Genomic DNA, 12,876 nt, shown 5'->3' with positions numbered 1-12,876 from the left:
TTGATTAGCAATACAAATTCTGTATTAATTATACAATATGTAATTGCATAACAACGTAACCGAATTACGTTAGAAATCTAGGCCACACTCCACATTGTATGGTTAAACTGACAGTTTTGGTAGAATGTACATCCTTCAGAATTTATCTAGAACAACTATTATCAAGATTCCAGTAAGGCCTTTATATATAGGGGTTGATTTACTAAAAGTGCAGTTCACTTTGCAAGGAATTTTCTTTTGGCTAAGTGAATGTAAAATACACAATGACGTGCAAGGAAAAAAAACATATTTTTACTTGCACATGGGTGGGTGATGGAAGTCAGTAGAGCGTCAACTCATTCGCTAAGGTAGGGGATAAATTACCTCCAAAGTGAACAGCCTATTTGTCTTTAGTAAATTAATACCTTACCAACAGATGGCAGATTATGACATGCCTATTATTTTACCTTTAAGAATACATTTGGTTAAAATTTACATTTCTTCCTGGCTTTCAACATGGTACCTGAGCATAAAAGAATGCATACCATATAGCTCTACTGGTTCTTAGAACATGACTTGGCATACTGGAAAAATGAGCCACTGGTAGAAGAAAAATAGTCCTCTTGATTTTCCCTTAGGTGTGTTAAAGCAGTGGTCCTCAACTCCGGTCCTCAGGGCCCACTAACAGGCCAGATTTTAAGTATTACCTTGGGGAGATGCAGACTAGAGTACTGCAATCACTGAGCAGCAAATGATATCACCTGGGATGTATTTCAGTTATCTTGCAAACCTGGCCTGTTAGTGGGCCCTGTAGGCCAGGGTTGAGGACCACTGTGTTAAAGGATAAGCTCACCTCTTTACCGTTTCCAGGTAAAAAAATATGTATTTTTTTTTTCTAAGGAGCATGCCGAGCATCAGCAGATCACATGTACAATGTCCAGAACCTGCAGACTCTCAGGATAGTGGTATGGGCAAACTTCATTGTTTCGAGTCACTAACACATCCTCTTGGACTCTACTTCTCAAAGCATTTCACCCTTCCTCCAGGCTTAGATACCACTATGGCTATGTCCCAAGGGAGCATGAAAGACATTAGGGGGGAGTGGAGTCTGGCAGAACATTTAAACGATTTGGAACAATCAAATTTGATTATCTTGCGCCTTGCCAGTGTGCAACCCACATTCCCTATTGGTAACCTATTTCTAGGTGCCTACTAAATTAGCTGGCATATTTATTTTCTGGATAATATTGTGACGATGAGGCTGATTCATTAAGGCTGGGTTCACACTAGTGCGAATTGGATGCGGCTTTCCCCGCATCCAATTCGCATGACAGGAGAGTGTGCCCGGCTTTCAATGGAGCAATTTTACACATCTCCGTGGCCACTGCGGAGCGGATTGCATAGGGGTCCTGTGCGTCTTTGGCTCCGTTTCAGGTCTGAATTCAGGCAAAAAGTGGGAACTGATTCGTCCCTGAAACAGAGAACAGGGACACGCCAGACTCCCTTCTGTGAGCCACATCTGAACTAAGGGTGAACCCAGCCTCAAACTAGGAAAATGAGCACAATAAGTACGAGTTGTTGATCACAGAGAACAATCATGTATTCTTTTCTTTTTTTAACCTCATGTACCCCGATTGGTAGCTACTTGTAACAATTCCACCTGTGTGCTTTCATTTATTTTCTCTTTCTTTTCTCTCAGTTTAAGAAATCAGTCCCAGTGCTTACACTGACATGAATATATTATGTAAAAGTAAATGATATACAAAGTGTGGGCAGGCAAAATAATTTAGTTGATGTGACCCCACTGAACAAAGATCTAAATGGCTGCCTTCAGAAACATCTTTGTTGCTCTTTTGTACTTATGTCATATAAAACAGCCTTTCTGGTACAGAGACATTAACTGGTGAAACACTTTATGAAATATATTTACAAACCAAGTATATCAAATGCAGTCTCTGACAGGCGCTATATTCCAACATATTTCTTTATAAAAAGCTTACATTTAACCATAAAACAAAAGGCATTGTTTGAATTAATTATACTGCTTACACCAACATTTACAGCCTCAGTACTGAATAAATAGCCTTTTATGGGTACCAGCTTTACTAGATATGTCTGGTAAATGTGAGGTAAATCTGCTATTTTATATGAATTTTATCATTCTACACTCTCAGACACAGGTGCACATTAAATGCTCATGTACAATGCCAGAATTATAATATAAATTTGTATTCCTTTTGCACCTTTCTGACTTTTACTGCTATTATCACTTTTTTTTTCTATAGTTATGTAGTTTACAGCCATTTTTCTAGTTGTTTTGGCAGTAAAGCTCAAGAGATTTAATGTTAGGGCATATGTGCAGTGAGTAATAATGCTTTCCCTGACAAACGTAATGTATCTTTGCCAGTACTAGCACTGATGAAAAGCTGGTATACCTGTAATACAAAAAACATTTTAGCTGGTATCTTCATTTCTTTTGCGGATTCTGGATTGCAGTTTCAGTCTTGTGTTTAAGATGTGCATACAAATGACTTTTTTAACATTCTTGTTTCCTTTGTTCCAATGAATTTTTTAGGTTGTTTAATGTTTTCTTGATCCTCAGAGCGGTAAGTCTTGCGGATGGACTCTGATACCAGCATTCCCTCATTATCTTTGTAAGCGCTGATAACACCTAGAAGAAAGTTATGGGAAAAATATATCATACATTTTTTTTGTTTTTAAATATTTTTTTTTTTTTTGGCTGTCTGTGTACCATGGGGAAATTTCCCTTCACTTCCTTACCAAAACAGGAAGTGAAAGGAAACGTGAGATGTCCCCAGAACAGCTGTGAGCAGCCCTTTGGAAGGTATCTCCCTACCTCCTGTTGTGGGGTCTTCTCTAAAATGTTGGATTTCCCCATTTTTATTCTTGGGGACAATGGTCACGGTAAAAATAAAGAGGGGAGTACAAATAAAAGGGAAACAGACAGCAACATAAAATCAAAAAAGTCACTACACCCAATTTGATACCAGCACCAATTGATAAAAAAATAAATAGATAAATAAAATATATGTAAACAAAAAATATGTGATAGGTTGCCGCCAGAGATGTATAGTAACTAAGTAGAACTATTTCACTACTGTACTTAAGTACCGAAAGGCGGTATCTGTACTTTCCTGGAGTATAATTTTTTTTCTCCTACTTCCACTTTTACTTCACTACATTTTTTCAATGATTTCAATACTTCTACTCCGATATTTTTTTTTTTGTGCTGCATAGTTACTCGTTACAATTATAAAAATTACCACTGCCAGAACAGTAGATGGCAGGTTTCATGAAGCTCAAAACATGTGTATTATCAGCGCATATGAAAATAAAAGCTACTGTATGTATAAATAAAAGCTGCATTTGAAATAATAAAAAACAATATGATGTTCAAACTTTTGACTTCTTTCTTTAATAACTACATAACAAAGTACTTGTACTTTTACTTTCAATACTTGAGTAGCAATTTTTTTTTCAAAACTACTGGTACTTTTACTTTCAGTACTTGAGTAGCAAAATTTAAAAAAAAACTACTTGCAATACTTAAGTACAAAAAATGTTGAATACTTTAGAACTTCTACTCAAGTCACTTTTTGATCAAGCACTTCCACTTCTACTCAAGTCACTTTTTGATCGAGCACTTGTACTTTTACTCAAGTATGGGTTTCGAGTACTTTATACAACTCTGGTTGCCGCTAATCACTGACATGTGTTCCCACACCAAATCTTATATATAAAAGTGCAGCACAACAAATATCTACTCATAAATCCAAAAAAATATTTATAATTACCATATGCACAATTCATGTAAGTGAACATTTAATAAATTCCCACAATTCTTAATTCTTTATTCCTATGAATTAAGAAGTGTGGGAATTATATAGTATATGTTTACTTACATGAATTGTAAATATGGTAATTATATATTTTCGGGGGATTTATGAGCATATTGTAGACAGCAATATTAACTTGACGGAAAAAGAGAAATCCATCAATGACCTTCTACTGAAAATAGCAAACGTCGAATCACTACATAAACAATCTCTAGCACAAAAAACAGAACAAGAACTAATAGAATGTAGAACAACACTCAAACATTTAATGGATTCCAAAGTTAAAAGATCACAATTCCACAAAAAATCCCATATATTACGAACACGGAGATAAAGGAGGGAAACTTCTGGCAAAAGCACTTAAAGAAACAACAATTGCAGGGAACATTCACTGTATTCATAATACAGCAGGTAAACCCATCCATGACACTGACAACATAGCAGATCTCTTTCATAACTACTACACTAAATTGTATAATTACCCCGCATAATACAAACCCATAAATCCTATTGGAAATAGAGAACAAATAATCAAGGAGTATTTACACCACCCCACCACCACCACAAAAAAAAAAAAAAAAGGAGTATTTACAGCAATGTAAAATGCCATCCCTCCCTTGGGAAGAATCTGAAAAACTAGAAGAAGCCATTTCCACCGAAGAAATTAAAACGGCCATCCATGATCTAAAACCGGGGAAACGCTCTGGACCCGATGGCTTCACATCACAATATTATAAAATGTTTGAATTTACACTTGCTGAACCACTAACAAAGGCACTAAACTCTATCAATAAAAACCATAATGTGCCCCGAGAATTTATTTTAGCATACATAACAATCATACCAAAACTCGATAAAGACCCCACCAACTGTGCAAATTATAGACCAATTTCTCTGTTAAGTCTAGATCTGAAGCTTCTGGCTAAAATAATCGCCAACAGAATCAGACTCTATTGGAAAGACTTATTGGCCCGGAGCAGATAGGCTTCATGGTAGGCCGAGAGGCTAATAAAAACATAATCAAAACCATGAATCAAATTTACAAAGCACGCCAAACAAAAAATGAAGGTCTTCTGCTATCCACGGATTCAGAAAAGGCCTTCGACAGGGTGGTATGGGATTACATGTTTTCCACATGTAAACATATTAGCTTGGGATACAAAATGATGACCTGAATAAAATCTCTACTTGCTACCCCATGTGCAAAAGTCAAAGTCAATGATATCTACTCAGTTCCAATAAGCATACAGAATGGAACCAGACAGGGATGCCCCCTATCTCCCTGCATTGGGACCCAGGCCTTTTATTGGGGAATACTCCCTTGTTTCTGGGATTTGGGCTTATAAAGTATGCTCAGTAAACTTCATCTAAGTACCATGGGTGTATCTTTACACCTGGGTCTTCTTCCCTTCTAAAGTCTAAGTCTTCCTGTCCTTCAAAATCTTCTATGCCTGGCTGCCAATTTAAAACAGATCCTGCGCTGTTAATAAATATGCTGTAATATTATTGTTGTTACAATGTATTTAGACAAGTTTAGATCAAAAGGGTGCAATGGTGTTTAACAACTCTTACACATACTTAAACTTTTCCTGAATCCAGGACCCTGCATTCACTATATCTGGTCCCCCACAGTACACAGAACACTGAAATGCAATAATTTTTGACCCTTTAAAGTGTCACTTAATAAAAAAAAAAAAATTACCCACTTTCTAATAATTACTATAATGTGTCTGTCCCCTTGTTTAGCCCTTAAACCTTTATTTAAAAATGACTTTTGCAGCTTGGCTGTCACCAATAATGTGGTGGCAACGATCTGCCGGTTCATAGAGCCTCTGCACTGTTGCCACCACACTGCGCATGTTCCTCTTCTTCTATATAGGTAAGCTGTGTCTACACACTGCTTAACCACTTCTGGACCGGAAGGATTTACCCCCTTAATCACCAGGCCATTTTTTGCGATACGGCACTGCGTTACTTTAACTGACAATTGCGCGGTTGTGCGATGATCTACCCTTATAATAATTGGTGTCCTTTTCTCCCCACAATAGAGCTTTCTTTTGTTGGTATTTGATCAAACCTGCGATTTTTTATTTTGTGTTCTATAAACAAAAAGCGACAATTCTGATAAAAAAAACCAATATTTTTTACTTTCTGCTATATAACATTACCAATAAAAAAAAAAAAATTAAAATCAAATGTTTTCATCATTTTAGGCCAATATGTATTCTGCTACATATATTTGGTAAAAAAATCCCAATAAGTGTATATTGTTTGGTTTGCGCAAAAGTTATTACGTCTAAAAAATAGGGGAAAGATTTATGTCCTTCTTTATTTTTTTTACTAGTAATGGCGGTGGTCAGTGATTTTTAGCAGGACTGCGACGTTGCAGCGGACAGACCAGACACCTAACTGACATTTTTGACACTTTTGGGGGGACCAGTGACATTACTACAGTAATCAGTGCTAAAAATATGCACTGTTACTGTACTAATGACACTGGCAGGGAAGGGGTTAACACCAGGGGCGATCAAAGGGTTAAATGTATCCCTAGGGGTGCTTTCTAACTGTGTGGGGGATGGGCTTGCTGCATGAACACAGAGACCCATGTTCCTAAATAAGAGGAAAATGTAACCACTTCCGGACTGCCTCACCCGCATATACTCCAGTAGGGCGGCCCTTCATAGGGAAATCATGTACTGGTACGTCTTTTTTTTTTTTTAGGTCTGGGTGATGCATGCGCCCTGCCAGCGACCTGCTCCCGCTGTGATTGGACACAGCAGGAGCCAATCAGCGGCACCCAGCAATCGTTCCCGAGAGAGGCAGAATGGCAGACTGTCTGTAAACAAGGCAGATAACTGTACTGTCAGAGAGGAAGATGGAGATCTTGTGTTTCTGCTAAGCAGGAACACAGATCTCTGTCTTCCCCCAGTCAAAGCAACCCCCACACCGTTAACAAGCACTCCCAGGGAACACATTTGACCCCTTGATTGCCCCTGATGTTAACCCTTTCTCTGCCAGTGTCATTAGTACATTGACAGTGCATTTTTTTTTTGGCACTGATCACAGTATTGGTGTCACTGGTTCCCAAAAAGTGTCACTTCGTGTCAGATTTGTCCACCACAATGTCGCAGTCCCCCTAAAATCACTAATCGCCGCCATTACTAGTAAAAAAAATAAAAAAACTCCTTAAATCTATCTCAAAGTTTGTAGATGCTATAACTTTTGCGCAAACCAATCAATCTACGCTTATTGAGATTTTTTTTTACCAAAAATATGTAGCAGAATACATATTGGCCTTAAATGATGAAGAAATTAGATTTTTTTTTTTTTACATTTTATTTGAAATGTTTTATAGCAGAAAGTGAAAAATATTGTTTTATTTTTTCAAAATTGTTGGTCTATTTTTGTTTATAGTGAAAAAAATAAATAAATGCAGAGGTGATCAAATACCAACTAAAGAAAACTCTATTTGTGGGAAAAAAAAGCATTCATTTTATCTGGGTACAGTGTTGCACGACCGCACAATTGTCAGTTAAAGCAACGCAGTGCCGTATCGCAAAAAATGGCCTGGTGATGAAGAGGAGTAAACCTTCTGGAGCTGAAGTGGTTAATGACTCATTTATTTACAGTTACATTTTAGTATTAGATAGAATTGTTTAGGTCTCCCATCTGCTGCTTTTAGGGTTCATAGTAGTATATAAGCATAGTAGTATATAAGCAGCACGCCTGGGGTAGGGGCCCTGAACTAAAAACAGTTCAGGGGCCCAAAATACACTCAATGGACCACTGACAGGCTGCACTAGTACATGTATAGCAAGTCTCAAGTGGTTACTGCTTTATGTCTATCTATCTAATTAAACAAAGTTCTCACTCACCCTTCTACAAATGGTAAGACGTTGCTGTGTGCATGGATGCAGAAACTGATCTGCAATTTACAGTATAGAGCGGCCATTCTCAACCAGGCTTCTATAGAACCCTTGGGTTCCTCCAGAGGTTGCTAGGGGTTTTCCTTGAACAATGAGCATTTTGTGACTCTCACGTAAGGTACCACTGAAATCAATAATCTTTTTAGCTATCTATCAGGGGGAATCCTTCTCAATGACCCAAAATGTAAGGAACATTCTTCTCATTAACCATCACAGTAATATACTGTAAACTGTAGATATTATAATTATTGGCAAGGGTTTCTTGAGACTGTAATGTTATTTTGAGGGTTCCTCCATGTTGAAAAAGTTGAGACAGGCTGGTATACAGGGTATACACTGATGGAAAGTCTCTGCACCATCTAGTGCACATATAAGGAACAGCACTTCTTTAATATTTATCATGAATAATTTGGACATACTGGTAATTCCTATTTGGGCTCTAAAGAAGGATGAGTTTCACCAAAATCCATCCTACCTCATGATAGTAGCAGACACTGCTGGTAACAGTACAATCCATTTGTTTAACCAACTAAGTGACCAGGGCCGGACTGGGAATAAAAACCAGCCCTGGAAATAATTTCATACCAGCCCCATAGCATTATTTTACCAGCCCAACAGCATAACGTCATGATTTTTTTGTTAATAAAAGGGAAAACCATGCATTTTAAAGCACATTTGAAGAGTGTATTATATATAGATAAGATAGATATGAAAGCACATAGGGCTTTATATATATATATATATATATATATATATATATATATATATATATATATATAAATAAGAAAATTCCGGTTAAAAGTGGTGAAAGTGGAGCAATCGAGGGGGACCCCAGGAACTCTGGTAATGTGTGTGTGTGGGGGGGTACTGATATAAGGGGAGCCTCTATTTCAATTCCCTCTTACATTATTGTATTCACTCCCCCCTTGCATCACTGACCCCCCCCCCCCAGACTGGCCTGGTGGCGCTGTCCCTAACCTCCTGCAGTGTGCAGGGCTCAGTTAGTCAGCTCCGGCTTGGTGGCTCTGGTTTTATCCTATAGTCTCCTCTCAACAGTCCACATACATCTGACTTCTCCTATGACCCCCATCCCAGCGGCACTCCAACTCTTGACTCTCTTGACTCTCCAGATTCCCCCTCAGAGACTGCAGACATTATTAAAGACAAGAGATAGTCAGAAGCTGCAGACATGGTACTAAAGATGGTTAGAGACTGAGAGCATGATACATGAGATGGTCAGAGACAGCAGACATGATACACAAGATTGTCAGAGACAGCAGACATGATACAAGAGATGGTCAGAGACTACAGACATGATACGGGAGATGTTTAGAGACTGAAGACATCATACAAGAGATGGTCAGAAACTGCAGACATGATACAAGATATGGTCAGAGACTGCGGACATAAATGCAAGAGATGGTCAGAGACTGCGGACATGAATACAAGAGATTGTTAGAGACTGAGGACATGATACAGGAGATGGTCAGAGACCACGGACATAAATGCAAGAGATTGTTAGAGACTGAGGACATGATACAAGAGATGGTCAGAGACCGCAGACATTATGCAGGAGATGGTCAGAGACTGCAGACATTATACAGGAGATGGTCAGAGACTGCAGACATGATACAAGAGATGGTCAGAGACTGCAGACATGATAAAAGAGATGTGTAGAGACTGCAGACATGATACAGATGTGTAGAGACTGAGGACATGATACAAGAGATGGTCAGAGACTGCAGACATGATAAAGATGTTTAGAGACTGAGGACATGATACAAGAGATGGTCAGAGACTGCAGACACAAATACAAGAGATGGTTAGAGACTGAGGACTTGATAGAAGAGATGGTCAGAGACTGCAGACATGATAAAAGGGATGGTAAGAGACTGCAGACATAAATACAAGAGATGGTCAGAGACTGCAGACATGATACAAGAGATGGTCAGAGACTGCAGACATGATACAAGAGATGGTCAGAGACTGCAGACATGATACAAGAGATGGTCAGAGACTGCAGACATAATACAAGAGATTAATGCAGCCTCACCAGTGCCCATCAAATGTAGCCTAATCAGTGCCCACCAAAATGCAGCCTAATCAGTGCCCACCAAATGCAGCCTAATCAGTGCCCATCAAAATGCAGCCTAATCAGTGCCCACCAAATGCAGTCTAATCAGTGCTCACCAAATGAAGCCTAATCAGTGCCCACCAAATGAAGCCTAATCAGTGCCCACCAAATGAAGCCTAATCAGTGCCCATCAAATGCAGCCTTATCTGACCTTTTGGATTTTAATTGCCTGGGCAGCCACTGTAACAAAGTCCCACCTCCTAGATTTGCTCCTATGATACACGTCACACTGATTCAATTTCACAGCATTAGATCAGTGTTCCGTTTATCACAGAACCTGGTCTAGGAGGCAGGATTTTCTTACAGTGGCCACCAAACATTTCCGACTTAAGCCTTGTGTGTGTCATACACAAGGAGAGAAGGAGGGAGGAGGGAGGAGAGGACTTTGACACCCCTCCCCTCTGTCTAAGCTCCCGGCGCACCCGCTGTGCACCCGCCCAGGATCGGTCCTGGGCACCGCTGCAGCCACAGCCCAAAGTGGCCCCAGGGCAGGCAGCCTGCCGGGAAATTTCCCGCTATCCCGGTAGGCCAGTCTTGCCCTGTAAGTGACATGGAAGAAGCATTAAACAAATATCAGAAATACCACAGCATTGTCTGCATGTTAGGCCCTATTCACACCTGAGCATTTTGTAGCGTGAAATTCGAAGCTCCAAAATGCTCACCATCCCAAATCTTATGTATTTCAATGGTGGCTTTTCACATATGAGCACTCAGGTGCCTGTAGCTTGATGCCTTACACTGCAAAAGCTACATGAGCTATTTTTGAGGCAGATTTGGCCGTTGTGAGAGTGAGACTTCAATGAGAATTTATTATTTATTCAAATTGGGCATTTATAAACATTTTTCAGGCATGTTTCAGCTGGTAGGAAATGGTCTCCTCCCCCTAGTGCTTTCCACTGTCTACAACTAAAATACCTGAAGCTTAAATACATATGTAAAATGCTTGAAACGCACTTCTAAAACCCTCATATACATGAGCAAAAACACCCAAAAATGCTCAAATAAAAATCTGTTGCAAAGCTTTTTTTTGTAGCTGGAGATCCAGCCAATAATAGTTGTCAGCCTACAATCAATGCTCCTTCATTTGGCCATTGGGCTGCCAATCACTCCAACTGCAGGTGAGTATTACATGCTTACAAAACTTCTACTAATAAGAGGCAGCAGCTTAGTATTGTCAGCCTGCAACAGGAGGTGCTGTTACTCGCCGGATCTTCTGGTGAAAAAACTTTGCAACAGATCCATAAAACAATACCTGTCTTAAGAAAACAGTATACAGTGAGGCACAATCCAACCATACTGAAAAATACATTTTGGGCTTGCATACACTTAGATGTGTAGCACCCTCTAGTGTGTGTGCTAGAAATAGGTAAATTCTAGTTAGGTCAGGGCCAAGCCTGAGCTGTGGAATCTGGGTCAGGGTTAAGTGAGTCAGGGCTGGATGACTCATCTGGCAGCTCTCTCTGGCACTTCCCCCTGTTCTGGAAGATTGTAGAATCTTCTAGAACTAGAGGGTGGGAGTTAGGAGGGGCTAACATGAATATTTATGAGGCCTCATCCAAACCCCAGTAGTGGACTGGCAGGGGACTGAGCCTACCTCATAAATAGACATGAGCAATGCCAGCAGGGGCAGTCGGGTGGAAGATGGAGATGCAGTCCTAAGGAGACTGTCGGTGGCCCTTAAGGGTGCCCCCTAGTCTGTGGGGTGACCTTGGGCCAGGGCTTGGGTGCTGGGAGGATCCTTCTTCAACACACGGGAGGAAGCCCTTTCAAAGGGCAAGGACGTGTCAGGGTGCAAGGAAACCAGACCACACGGAGATGTGAAGATGTGAAGGCCTTTTCTTTAGCACTAATATGCATTTTTATGTTGGAGTTTAGCCACCCAGGGTTTAGTTTTGCTCTTTTAAATTTATTTCCCTTTGGAATGCACTGGTCAATCCCCTTGTTAAGTATGCTCTTGAAGCACTCCCATTTTTCCTCCGTGTTCTTTGTTCCCAGGGTTCTATCCCATTTGATATTTTCTAGCAGCGAGCGCAGTTTTGGGAAATTGGCTCTTTTGAAATTCAGTGTCCTTATATTACCCTTGTGTTTCCTATTACTGTAATTAATACTGAAACTTATTGACCTATGGTCACTGTTTCCTAAGTTGCCCCGTATTTCTATATCTGTGAGCAGGTCTGTATTGGATCCTGACAATATGATTGGGATCCTTCCAGATCCAGGAATGGCTCTAAACTGGGCCAATATTTCTGTGTAATAAAACTCATACCTAGCCTTCAGCTTTAAATTAAAATGTATAAAAAGACCTGTGTAACCATTTGCCGACCGCAATACGTATATATGCAGTATCTCACAAAAGTGAGTACATCCCTCACATTTTTGTAAATATTTTATTATATCTTTACATGTGACAACACTGAAGAAATTACACTTTGCTACAATGTAAAGTAGTGAATGTACAGCTTGTATAACAGTGTAAATTTGCTTTCCACTCAAAATAACTCAACACACAGCCATGTATAAATGTATATGTATAAACCGTAATGTATAAACCGCTGGCAAAAAAAGTGAGTACACCCCTAAGTAAAAAAGTCAGAATTGGGCCCAATTAGCCATTTTCCCTCCCCAGGGTCATGTGACTCATTCGTGTTACAAGGTCTCAGGTGTGAATGGGGAGCAGGTGTGTTAAATTTGGTGTTGTTGCTCTAACTTTCTCATACTGGTCACTAAAAGTTCAACATGGCACCTCATAGCAAAGAACTGTCTGAGGATCTGAAAAAAAGAATTGTTGCTCTACATAAGGATGGCCTAGGCTATAAGAAGATTGCCAAGACCCTGAAACTGAGCTGCAGCAGGGTGGCCAAGACCATACAGCAGGTTAACAGGACACGTTCCCCTCAGAACAGGCCTCACCATGGTCGACCAAAGAAGTTAAGTGCACGTGCTCAGCATCATAGTCAGAGGTTGTCCTTGGGAAATAGAT

At 39.8% G+C, this 12,876-nt stretch overlaps 1 protein-coding gene across 1 annotated transcript in view; it reads right to left on the bottom strand.

Moving 5' to 3' along the window:
* Nucleotides 1-1,627: 1,627 nt before the first annotated feature.
* ACVRL1 (activin A receptor like type 1) overlaps nt 1,628-12,876 on the bottom strand; it is a 178,713-nt gene continuing 167,464 nt past the window's right edge. The window contains exon 10 of the mRNA XM_082245497.1: nt 1,628-2,650. Coding sequence (XP_082101623.1) covers nt 2,516-2,650 — 135 coding nt within the window. The 3' untranslated portion in view covers nt 1,628-2,515. The remainder of the gene's footprint in view (nt 2,651-12,876) is intronic.

The sequence above is a fragment of the Pelophylax lessonae genome (genome assembly GCF_965119305.1).
Source record: "Pelophylax lessonae genome assembly, chromosome: 2".
Classification (NCBI taxonomy): Eukaryota; Metazoa; Chordata; class Amphibia; order Anura; family Ranidae; genus Pelophylax; species Pelophylax lessonae.
Note: the sequence above shows the minus strand (reverse complement) of the source record. Positions and strands in the feature narration are given on the sequence as shown.